The sequence below is a fragment of the Vicia villosa genome, linkage group LG1 (genome assembly GCF_029867415.1).
Source record: "Vicia villosa cultivar HV-30 ecotype Madison, WI linkage group LG1, Vvil1.0, whole genome shotgun sequence".
In the NCBI taxonomy this organism is placed as follows: Eukaryota; Viridiplantae; Streptophyta; class Magnoliopsida; order Fabales; family Fabaceae; genus Vicia; species Vicia villosa.
The window spans coordinates 237,926,711-237,940,060 of record NC_081180.1 but is presented as its reverse complement, the minus strand read 5'-3'; the positions used below and the strand labels follow the sequence as shown (position 1 = coordinate 237,940,060).

At 34.7% G+C, this 13,350-nt stretch overlaps 1 protein-coding gene across 7 annotated transcripts; it reads right to left on the bottom strand.

Moving 5' to 3' along the window:
- Positions 1-3,133: 3,133 nt before the first annotated feature.
- On the bottom strand, positions 3,134-8,273 carry LOC131644995 (uncharacterized). 7 transcript variants are annotated; one of them, XM_058915641.1, is made up of 16 exons: positions 8,061-8,273; positions 7,099-7,230; positions 6,906-7,013; positions 6,760-6,795; positions 6,539-6,661; positions 6,353-6,436; positions 6,149-6,267; positions 5,873-5,974; positions 5,533-5,649; positions 5,375-5,440; positions 5,190-5,256; positions 5,047-5,100; positions 4,830-4,925; positions 4,322-4,354; positions 4,169-4,204; positions 3,134-4,063 (listed from the first exon to the last, which is right to left on the bottom strand). In XM_058915641.1, exons 3-16 carry the CDS (start codon positions 6,993-6,995, stop codon positions 3,938-3,940), a joined length of 1,149 nt encoding a protein of 382 aa, XP_058771624.1. In that variant the 5' UTR covers positions 6,996-7,013; positions 7,099-7,230; positions 8,061-8,273; the 3' UTR covers positions 3,134-3,937. The 7 variants fall into 7 exon arrangements, with proteins under 7 accessions (XP_058771624.1, XP_058771623.1, XP_058771622.1 ...); XM_058915640.1 differs by having other exon boundaries at positions 7,112-7,230; XM_058915639.1 differs by having other exon boundaries at positions 6,539-6,649; positions 7,140-7,230.
- Between the last annotated feature and the right edge of the window lie 5,077 nt (positions 8,274-13,350).

Sequence of the window (13,350 nt, the reverse complement as noted above, 5' to 3'; positions counted from 1 at the left end):
AACCAAATGCTCACCATTATTAGAGGAGAAACATTCAAGTTGTTTCATATAAACCTCCTCCTCTAAGTCACCATTAAGAAAGGTTGTTTTCACATCCATTTGATGCAAATCAAGGTAAAAATGTGCAACTAATACTAAGATGACACGAAGAGAATCTTTCTTAGATACAGGAGAAAAAGCATCAGTGTAATCGATTCCCTCATTTTGAGTAAATCCCTTAGCAACGAGTCTAGCCTTGTATCTCTCAATGTTACCAAATGAATCTTTCTTTGTTTTAAAGACCCATTTACAACCAATGGCCTTTGTCCCATTAGGTAATTCTAAAAGATCCCAGACGTCGTTGTTTTTCATACAATTCACTTTGTCATTCATGGCATCATACCATAAATTTGACTCTTTGCAACTCATGGCTTGTCTAAAGCTCTCAGGACCATTCTCAGCTCCAACGTTATAGTCAGATTCTTATAGATACATAATGTAATTGTTAGAAATAGCTTATTTTCTTGTCCTAGTAGACATCCTTAATGTTTGATCAACATTTTATTGTGGATCTTGTTGTTCAACTAATTGTTCATCATTTTAATGACCAACTTGATCTACTGGATTATCAACAGCTTGTGGAGTCTCGATGATTGGTTGACCAACATCCATTTGAACTTGAGGGATGTTGTGAATAGTAACCAATCTATCATTTGAAATGGGAGTTTCATGCTCTATATGATCATGCACAGATATTAAATTTTTGATTTGATCGCTCCCTCTACTCAAATAATTTTCAAGAAACTTTGCACTTCTTGACTCCACAGTCCTAGTTGTGTGAGATGGACAGTAAAATCTATAACCTTTAGGCATATCTAATGAAATACCAATTAATGGTCCTCGGATCTAGTTTCTTTTCTTGTGGGTTATAAATCCTCACCTCAGACGGACATCCCCAAACGCGCATATGTCATAAACTCGGCTTCCATCCTTTAAATAACTCAAATGACGTCTTTGGGACAGCCCTGGATGGAACCCGGTTTAGAATATACATAGTCGTCTTTAGTGCTTCATTCCATAATGATTTTGGAAGATTAGAGCGGTGAAGCATGCTCCGCACCATGTCCAATAATGTTCGATTTTTTTCTTTCTGCAACACCATTTTGGTTCGGACAACCAAGCATAGTGTATTGGGCAACAATCTCATGTTCTTGAAGAAACTTAGCAAATGAATCAGGTGCTTGTCCACTCTCAGTGCATCTACCATAGTATTCACCACCCCAATGTGATCTTACTATTTTTATTTGCTTTCCACATTGGTTCTCAACTTCAGCCTTAAAGATTTGGAAGGCATCCAATGCTTCATATTTATTATTAAGCAAATAAATATTCATATATTGTGAGTAATCATCTATGAAAGTGATGAAATATTTCTGATCATGTGCATCTATATTTGAACAACATATATTTGTATGAATTATTTCTAATATACTTGAACTCCTATTGGCACCCTTCTTGGACATGTTGGTCTGCTTTCCCTTAATGCAGTCAACACAGGTTTCAAAGTCGAAAAAATCTAAGGTATTAAGTACCCCATCTTTTACTAACCTTTTAATTCTCTCTATGGAGATATGTCCTAATCTCTGATGCCATAACATAGAAGAATTTTCATTAATATTACATCGTTGAGTGCCAGTTTGAACATGCATTGAACTATAAATGGATTCACTTTGTAAATTAATACGATAAAGACCATCAGACAATATACCATTCCCAACCTATTCTGAATTATAAAATAATTCAAACAAGGTGTCTTTAAAATTAAAAGAATATCCAAAAGGTACAAGTCTAGAAACTGAAATCAAGTTTCGTGAGAAACTTGGTACATAAAAGGTCCTTTCTAATTTCAAAACAAAACCATTATTCAAAATTAAATTGCAAGTTCCAATAGCTTCCACATGTGAGCCCATCCTGCTTCTTGATAGGACAGTCCGCTCACTTCCCACTAGCTTCCTTTGTTATATAGATTGCCGATACAGAGTCAATCCACCAAGTGTTAATATTAACATCAGTCATATTAGATTCATAAGAAACAAATGAGAATAAATTATCTTTCTTCTCAATCCATTCTTTAAATCCAGGGCATTCCTTCTTCATGTGTCCTCCCTATTTACAGAAGTAACACTTTGCTTCTTTCTTGATATCACGTTGTGGTGGTATTTTGAATTTCCCTTTCTGATTGGTACGAGACTTGTCAGTTTTGAAAGCTTTGTTCTTCCTACGAGTGTTTGTCACCAATGCACTCTCACTATGTTCCATTACAAGCCTTTCTTCTTCCTGAACACACATGGTCACCAATTCATTGATTGACCATTTGTCCTTATGTGTATTGTAGGGATTCTTGAAAGGCCCATACTTTGACTGGCGAGAGTTTAGAATATAGTGCACCAGGAAGGACTCGGACATATCAACCTCAAGTTTCTTAAGTTGAGCTGAAATATCACGCATTTTCATTATGTGCTCACGGACACCTTTCACACTGGTGAGTCGGTAGGAAGAAAATTTCATAATTAATGTGCTTGCCAAAGCCTAATTGACAGAACCATGTTCCACCTGTGACCTTTGTCTTAATGAACATCACACTGAGCCGGTTGGATCTCACCCACCGCTCATATAATGATTGCACCTAAAGTACTTTAATTCGATAATGATCTCACCCACCGCTCATATAATGATTGCACCTAAAGTACTTTAATTCGATAATTGCAGGTGGTTCGTCTTTCCTAATAGCATAACTATGTCCATCCATCCTAGATGGAGGAGAATTCTTTTCTTCCATGCCTAATTATTATGGTTCGTCTTTCCTAATAGCATAACTATGTCCATCCATCCTAGATGGAGGAGAATTCTTTTCTTCCATGCCTAATTATTATCTCCTCAGCTCAGGAATATCACATTGAATATTAAAAAAATTAGCAGGTTGAGAAGCTAAAAAAATAAACAAAAAATTTATGTCAAAATTTGAGGCACAAATATTATCAAAATTGTATGTACTATCAATATAAACATACCATGAAATAATCTTGCAACATAAAAATTACTTGTGCGCAAAATTTTAATGTAATAAAATTTATTTAATTTTGCGATAGATTCTCCAAACTACATACACAACCTCATATTTTACGTGCATGAAGTAGTTTTGTTTTTCTATCCAAAATTACACTTTATAATAAAACTATCAATCCTTTGTTGGTTTCCCACATTGTTCAAGTATTGTGTTCTCAGTTTACAGTTTACAGCACTAACTTGATAGGTTAAAAGAAAAACACATGATTCATCAATCCTTTGTTGTTATCCCACATTGTTCAAGTATTTCACCAGAACAAACAACAAATTCAGTGAAGTTATGTGAAAGGTGACCTGCTACTGCAGCAGGTTATAGTGCTTTTAGGAAAATACCATCAAGTAAAACCAAGGCAACAACCACAAACCAACAACCACTATATCTTATCACATTGAGAGCCACCAACTCTCCATTACATAAAACCTCATCCATATTAACAGCATTCTCCTACCCTGTCTTGAAAAATAATCATTGCATGATAACAAACTACTTTTTTCTTCTATTATATAAAACTCCTAAGTTGTATAGTATATCATAATTTGCATTTTGGAGGTTACATGTAAAGCAAGAAAAGGTGCCAAGAAAGAAAGAAAAATGAGGCTTAAAACAAAAAGAATATAAAGAAAAAAAGTCCTATTTTTCAAAAATGAATTGAATTAAGAACTCAGAGAGCTACAAATACATAACTATGGCTATAAATAAAGGTAAATAGCTGTGAGAGAAGCTTAAACATGTCCGAGCAACCGAGTTAGCATGTGTGTATGGATTCACGCTGGTCATGCTCCATGTTGAGGTATGGTGCAAAGATGATCTACAGCCAAAACAAAATTGGTCTTAGTGATCGGCGCGCCATCTTCTTATGCGTCTCTTGAATGGATCAACCCAAGTTTTATCCTTTTCAGTAGCTTGATTCCAGCGTTCTTTGAAGACTTCAAGTTCCCATGTTGACTGTCTTCGTATCTACTCGGTTCATGTTCATGTTAGCAAGGCAAACAATGTCATTTTCTTGTTACAGAACACTTGTCGATGAAATAATTGGTTTTCAAAGTAGTTCAAAACCCTTACCTCAGTTCGAACATCAAGCGTTGCTCCACTTTGTTTCTGCAATCAACCAAATTAGAGAAAAATGGTGAGTTTTAGAACACTGATAGTTATTGAAATAGGATTTTAGCTTCAGTACTAGTACTATCTAAATGTCATGAAACTAAAAAAATTTACCGTAGCCGTAGCCGTCTTTTTAAGCCTCGGAACCTGCAAAAAATGAGGAAAATCATTGTCACAAGAAGCAAATGATCCACAACAAACTATTACAAATGGTAGAAAGGGATAGCAAATAGGCACGCCCGCCCCGTTTAGACCTGCACCACAAAAAACAGAGCGGGCGGGCATTGCTGAGGACGCGGGCATAAAACTTTGCCCCGCCACAATAAAATAGGGTGGGGCAAGCTTGCAGGCACTGTATTTTTAAAGCCTAAAAATTTATTTAATAACCGCGCCTGAAAAAAAATGGGGCAAGTATATTAGAGCTCGCGGACCTAAAACCTCAGTCCACCCTGCAAAAAAATGCGGGCAAATAGGCATTGCCCGGCGGCCCAAATGCGTTTTGCCACCCGTAAAAATAACCCCTCAAGTTAGTGTTATCAGTATTCTCAGTTTACAGTACAAATTAAGGAAGCTAATGAATATACAAAGTATGAACTTGAATATTCGGTTAGGAGCAAAATACCTTGGTTGCACCATGACCACTTCCGCCTAGAGTTTGTATTCCCTTATGAACAACAAATTGACTATCAACAACTCCCACTTTTTTAGTTCGATCACCCTGAAAACGACATTGATCTCACTAATGATACTTCTCGTACCAAAAAGACGCTTTAACACGAAGATGTCTCGTTAAAAATGTTGAAAAAGTTATTCAAGTCAAAGGCAGTAGTAATTCTCACCTGTGCACAATATCCTAGTTTCATATCCATTCCCCATCCATGGACAAGGTCGTTCTAGACAAAACACAAACAATACTAACATCAGCCGTTTAAGAAAAACAAATATCGAATACCAACTGCCAAGAGCGTGAAAATAGTATTACCTGTATAAGATGCCACGTACAATACCATGCAGCTCGAGAGAAAACCGGAGCCATACCTTCCACAAACCTACACAAGTTGCATTCAAGTTTCTGTCATTCACGACAAAATTATACTATATGCATGTCAATACATAAAACTTCAAAAACTACACAGCTCCACCGCGCTCAAAGAAAGGAACACTTACCCGGTGCATGGCGGCCCTTCACTTGCATCTGAACACTTTGTGCTTCCCCGGCGCTCATAGACTCTTCTGCACCAATGAAAAAAAAATCATTGTAAGTACGATAAGCATCGATGAATAAGTGCATATGATACGAACAGTCTCTGGCGATAAATCGTCACCTATGAAATTTCTTGTTTCTAGCTCTAATTGTAATTCTATGATGTATCTCTGTTGAATTTGGGTCGAGAGCTGGTTGCGATATCTCCAAACCTTCTTCCTTCACAATTTTAACGTATCTGCAAAAGCACGATGTTATATTCATCTTTTCCTAATCTTTCAAGAATAAAAGCCTGCCGAAAGATTCCGGACTAGCCTTACAATCATAACAAGATTAACATTATCGTCATATATTATGTCAAAAGATCCAAAGCCGATTTTCACACGATCACACCAGAGGCAGAATACACCGAAATAGTATTAAAAAAAACAACAGAAGAGAAACAAAAGCATCATTCATACCTCGACGGAGAAAAATTCTCCACGCCTAAATCCTCATCCCAGAGAAAGATATAATCATAAATAGAAACGATATCCGGATGCAGAAATCTTTTAGCAAACCACCTGACAAAGAACACATAGATACATATCTAAGCCAAGTGTTTCCGCATACGTTTACATTTAGATAGAAATAAAACTAGACAGCCGAGGCTTTTTCGGTCCAATTCATCATCTATAACATTATCTTGTTACCTAATGCGTTCTAGCAAAAAAAACAGATATTGCTGTAATACATACCACTTTGTCTGATTTTGAGCGACGATGTGTATAGCCTTGTCACTCCAGTCAAGACTCCACCATCCATCGACATTCCCGTCATAATGGAATAAAATAATTGTAAAATTTTCTGGAAGAAACTGAAATAAATGAAATTAGATAAAGAATACTATACTGTTGATACGAGTAACTTCGATAATAACTTAAGTAGTCGCTAAAAAGTACCTTTTGAACCATGGCATCGACATTATGCTTTTGTTTAATACCAACTGGAATTGCCAGCAAGTTACGATTAGAATAATCCCTAAACTGCAAGTTCATAATCACCATCAGAAAATCATTACATTTGCTAGCTCCGTGCAGCTTCAATAGAACTAAAGTAATATCGAAGAACAATGCAAAATTTCTGACCTTCGACCTCGAATTACTTCTCGACCACAATGGCCTTAACTCCAAATCTGAATTATCTTGTATTATACCTCGCGGCAAGCCTTTCAATTTCTCGGAAGTTGCAGAATCTATCTGCAGTGACACCTATGGTTCCAATGAGTATAAAAAATACATCTACTGGCAGAACCGTATTCGCGCAATGATTGTAAAACAGACACGTAAACTGACATGAGAGTTTTTACCTCGGTTTTTCCCCATAAACTCCATTTCTTGTCAATCTGATAGTGGCGCGACGATGATGAACAAATAGGAAAAATAAATCAAATTAGTATACTCTCGTATATCCTTAATAAGATTCTAAATCGAAGAGTGTCGAATTGAAGAATACCTCTTCTTGATGATATTGATACTTTGTAGTTCTATATACAATGAACAACATAACTGTACACACAACTGCCATGAACGGCAACTGTTTCATCTTGAAACTCGATTTACCCTGCTCCGATAAAACCGATGTTAAAATACAAAAGTCGCACGTTGAATATTCGGAACTAACGATAGCTAGCTATCCACAAATTCACCTAAAAAAAACACCTAGAAGTTAAGAAGATGACAGACAGACCCCATCAGGCAAACTACTCTTTTTTCTCATCAGCCATCTCCATGATTTCGCCGACGTCATGAATACTCTTCTATTCGGTACTCACCAAAAACTGCAAAACATAAAACATGTTTCATAAGCATCAATTCTATAATCAAAAGCTTCAAATTCAAGCTTCAAGCTAAAATCAACAACTACAAATTCTACACCAGAACGAACAATCAAACATGTCAAAATCAATTTTATACCACTGAATCGATTTCGGCTCAATTGAAAAGAAACATGAATTTCACACCCTAGATAGCTGAATCATCAACACAAAAAATAAAATATACCAATAAACAAACAAACCAAAGAAAGCAAAAAAACAAATTCAAATAGCTTAAAACATAAGCACCTAGGAACACGGAAACAGAACTACAAACATTAGATTTTTCTCCCCTCAACAACAAAATTCACGTGAATATTTCAAAAAACACACAAACACACGTTTCCTCACACAGCTGTCCAAAAACACTAACCTAAACCTTAAACTCAAATCAAAATCTCAAAAGTCACTATTTCCTATCATTAAAAAAAGGTAAAAAAACAACAACTCTTCACTCACCTCACTGACCGTTTTAATCAGATCTAAAACCCTTTCCGTAACGCTCTCTCTTACCAATTAAGAAGAGTAAAGTTTCATTTTCACTCCAAAAAAAAAAACAGTATAAAACATTTCCCAAAAACACAATCTTTAACACCTATTCATTCACCTAAAACTCTACTATAAACTCAAAAACTCTCCTTTTCTACCATTAATTTCATACCCAAGATCTTCCCTTTTTTTCAGACCCAACAAAAAGTGACAAAAACCAATGCAAAGTAAAGAGTTATCAACAATCACAAATTAAAAAAAAAAAATATATTAAAAAAACAAAAACATGTGTAAAGAACACGAACCTTAAAGCTTGAATTGAATGCATGCGTGTCGAAGTACGATGAATGCAAGTGCAGTGTGTTTGTTGTTCACACTCGTGTCATCAAAAACACAAAATCTTATGAATGATTTATGATGTGTTGAATTGAATCGATCGAATCGAATTTTTGTTGAGGTTTTCAATATTTATTGATTTATGAAAGATGAAAAATTGCATACCGTGGAAATAGAATCCATAAAATAAATATAAATATAAATATCCTTGGAGAATTTTCGCCGAGAATCTCGTTTTTTTTTTCTCTATCCTAGAATTAAAACTAGAACATGCTTTTTTTTATTATTATTTATTCGTTATGTCGTTTTAAAAAAATTTAAATTGATAATTTTTAATTTTGATTAAAGTGAAGATAATTTAAGTGGCAATAAATTTGCATTGATAAGATAAAATTATAAATGGCGTGCATATAATTTTAGAATGAGTTATAAAATTCAGTTATTGTATAGATGGAATAAAAAAACGTTTGGAGAAAAATTTATGTATTATAATATTTATGTAATAATGGAAAAATGGAATTTGTATACTATAATGTTTATGTGATAATAGAAAAATGAATGAAGTATTGGCAAGTCTTAGTTTGAAGAATAATAAATGCCGATATTGTTGAGTTTAACATCATTATTAAAAACTATGAGTTTATAGTAAACATAATTATTTTGTCTAATGACAAAAAAAAATTATAATATGACTTTTATTTTATATAACAAACCAAAATTTGATTTTAAGTTACAAGTCCGACTTCAAAAAAAAATTTAACATCAAATACTTACTTTTTTTTTCAAGTTTCAAAACCTCATATTTGAGGTTAAATTTTGGCATTTTAATTTTTAAAATGTATTTTCTAACTCAATTTTAAAAAATAATTTTGAAGAAAATATATGTTTGATAATCTTGTTTTTAAAGACTATATTAAAGTTATACAATATTATAAATTTGTCATTAATGAAGTTATCATATATATTCCTTCACAATGTCTTTTTTTTTTTTTGGTAAAAGGGAGGGCATAAGCCCAAGAGAACAAACAGCTAACCAACAGAAAAACTAGACACTAGAACACCATCCATGTCCAACTTCAACTCTTTCGACAAGAAGTCAGGCGCTTCATTAAAGGTAAAAAGATCTTGCTGCATCACTCTCCCATGGCAAGCTAGAGAATGAGCACAAGCATTTGTCTCCCTATAAGCAAAGGTGATTTCCACCTCTCCAATAGCTATCATCATTTGAATAATCTGCCGCTCCATTTTCGAAACACCTTCCATATTCTTCTTCGCATTAGATAGAGTCTCCACGGCCACCCGAGAGTCCGAATTCACCTCCACCTTAGAAAAGCCCTGCTGCATAATTAGCTTCACAAATTCACCTTCACAATGTCTTTATGATGATGATATGTTGATTTTCTGCAAAGATACCAAATCTTTTATCTAACTTGTTTGATAGATATGCTAATGTCTTTGGTCAGATTGTCAACCCTCGCAAGTCTACTATTTACTATGCATTCATCCCTCTCTCAAGGCTGACTCACGTTTCGAATCATCTTGATTTTAAAATTGGTAGTTTCCTCATCCTTTATCATGGGATTCCCATATTTAAAGGTAAACCTAAAACTGTTCATTTTCAATATGTGGTGGACAAGATCAGAGTGAAGTTAGCTTCTTAAAAAACCTATTTGTTTTATATTGTTGGTAGGCTACAAATGGTCAAAAGTGTCTTGCAGAGCATGATTATATGCATTATTACCATTTATGTTTGGCCTATTTCTTTGCTCAAGAACTTTGAGAAGATTTTTCAAAAATTTCATTTGGAGTGGCAATCAAAATTTCTGGAAAATGATTATTGTCTCTGGTTCAAGACATATTCTCCCATCAAGGAAGGTGGGCTTGGGCTCAGGTCGCTTGTGACTTTAAATAATGCAGCTAGGCTGAAGCTTTGTTTGGATCTCATCACTTCTAAGCATAAATGGGTCAGTATTCTGAAGCATAAAACTTGCGTCAAAAGTACTATTATTAATTACCATATCTCATTTTCCTTGTGGTGTGGTATTAAATCTAAAGCTAGCATTATCATGAATAATTATGCCTGGTTGGCTGGCAAAGGAAATGAGGCTAACTTTTGGACACATGATTGGTGTGGTACTGTGTTACATCAGCTTCTTGGTATTAATCCTGACTGCATTTCTAATATTCATCAGAAAGTTTAGGATTTCATTGTTGATCAATGCTATATGTCTCACCTTCCATTTAAGTTCAATTCCCATTGTGTCAAATGCTAACAAAGATGATCAATTATTTTGGAAAGACATAACTACTTGTTCTCTCTCCCTTAAAGAGGCTTACCTCTTCTATAAGCCTAATAACACCACTATTATTTAGTATGAGTTGGTTTGGAATCCTTTGATTCCTCCCTCCAAGTCCCTCTTAGTTTGGTGGTTGTTACACAACAAGATTCCTACATATGACAACATCAAGCTTAGAGGTATTACTATTGCCTCAATTTGTAACCTTTGTCATAACCATGTTGAATATTATTCTCATTTTTTTCTCAATTGTCCTTTTGCAATTGGTTTGTGGAACTGGCTTGAGTTTGTTATTTAGGTCAGAATGAATCAAAATTCTGCTTTGGAGGTTCTTAAAGCATCTTAAAGAGGTTGGAATCCTCGGTGTTCACTTGTGATTAAAGCAACCATCATCGATATTTTTAACATTTTTGGCTTTGTCGTAATGATGTCAGTTTAATAATGTTAAACCTGTTTAGAAATCCAAGATCCCTTGGATCATTGCTAATGTAACTTTGGTCAGGAATCATACAAGTCTTGTTGTAGGTCACAATGTTGCGACGTAAAAAATACTCGAGTGCATTGCACGGTCGTTATAAAACAGGATCGCCATCGATCTTTATTTGTTCCAAGAGAAATGGGAAAATATCGAATAAAACCCACAGGGAAAAGAATGGTCGTCATAACCATATTTAATTCGAGAGTCAGATACACGGGGGGAGGTATTAGCACCCCTCACGTCCGTTGTATCCAACGGGACCCATTTAGTTAGTGTTTATTCAAGAATGTTAATGTGAATCATTTGCTAGCTTCTACTTATTAAAGAAAGGAAGACTTTTTATTTTTTAGTTTATTGGATCTGACGAGATGAATCTCGCTCCTACGTATCCTCTGCTACAATGAGGAACTAAAGACCATGTAGTTCTAGTTAGAAAAACATGTGTTGGTTGGTTGATCTTAGAGAATGATGTTTTAGATATTTCGAACGTTTGAATCTTTACTTGTTGCTCGCTCGTGGAGGATGAAGTGTTGGTTCGTTTCATGTCGAAATAGCTAAGACACATTCGTTTTTGAAGAGGTTTTCTGGGAGTCGCACAAGGGAGAAAAATACATTGATTGGTTGGATTGATTTTATGTGAAGACATGTATCCAAAAAGGAGCCTGATGGCAGTATCCAGATACCTGGTAAAGGAAGAGGTTTAAACCCCCAGCACCTTTCTTCATCCAAAAATTTATGAAAAGTGTGAGACCAATCAAGATTCGTGTTTTATTAGGAAGGTGAATACCCAAACAATGAGCCCTACAATAATGTTTGAATATTTGAAAGGGAATTGGTCTAAACTCCAAGCTCCTTATTTTCATTCCAGTTTATTATGAAAAAATGGTTTTGAAAAAAAGACATCTAGACATTGGATCAAGCGTTTTTACTCTTGTCTTTTGAAATTGATTCATTTTTAAGTCCAGATTAACTAATCGAGATAATCCACACTTAAACAAATAAATGCTACGTGACCAAGATTAAGACAATTGATTAATTAGTCACCAAGCATACAATGGACCAATTAATCCTACAATATAATCAATCAAAATAAACATACAATACAACCAACAAACCAACGATCGATGTCAAGTAGAAACTAATCGACTAATTAGAAAACTAAATATTTAATTAAAGCAAAGATTAAACAAACTAGATAAAACTAAAATTAACTGTCCAATTCCTAACTCATAAAGCAAGACCAATCAAGAAAAACAACCGTTGAGGTTTAAATTAATTAAAACCTAAAAGTCTAATAATCTCGAAGTATTGATTTTATTGTGATTAATTATGAAATTATCTCAAATTAACCTAACTATTACTAATTAATTAATTAAAGAAATAAAAAAAGTAATAAATTAATTAAAATCTTGGGCCAAGAGGGTGTGCACCAAGTACTAAGGTGCAGCCCAAGTAAAAACATAAAGAAAAAAAGGCCCAAAAGGTTGGTCAGGTACAACAAAACCCTCTCTCTCTCTCTCTCTCTCTCTCTCTCTCTCTCTCTCTTTCTCTCTCTCTCTCTCTCTCTCTCTTCGTTTAACCCACATTCTTTCTTTCTTTTTTCATTCAAGCAAGAACTAAAATAAAATGCAGAGAAAGAAATGTTGGGAGGAAATCACAAACGCAATGGAATAATTCAACAACACAAACGCTCGCAAATATCACATGCAACTTGAAGACAATAAAAAAAACACACCAAACAACACAACACAATTTTAGCATGGAAAAACCTCTGTTAACTAGGAGTAAAAAACCACGGGACCCGTAGGTCACTTAAAATATCCACTATAATCAACAATGAGTACAAGAAATATTCTCTCAAACACTAGTTAGAGGCATACATAAACATCATCAAGATCTACAATCAATCTTGGAATACAAAAATAACAAGAGAGACAAAATAATCCAAAAACACCAAGAAATTATGAACTTAAAGATCCACTCGACAAACTGACATACAAAACTCAGAATTTAATCTCCACCATTTAAAATTTGCTCTTATGAGTCATGAATACTATGCAAAAATTTCAAGACGATCCGACCGTTATATATTTGAGCAAGCTCTGATTTCATAGAACTGCTCTGTGTTGAAATGGGGCTGCGGGAATAGTGTTTTCTAACTAGCTTTTCTTGTTGGTTCTCTCACACGTTGAATAAATAACATAATATCTTGTTGGATAACCCACGTCCAATTGGTCCTCTCCAGATAGGAGGGATAGCCCAACAAACTCCCCCGACCGACTAGTTGAGGGGAAACACCAATTTGGATACCATGAAAAAAAACTCAAAATTTCTCCTAAGCAACACCTTAGTAAACATATCTGAACCATTATCATCGGTATGAATCTTATCAAGCTCCATCAACTTGGAATAATATGCATCACAAATCCAATGATAACGAACATCAATATGCTTCGACCTTGAGTGAATGGAGGAATTCTCCGA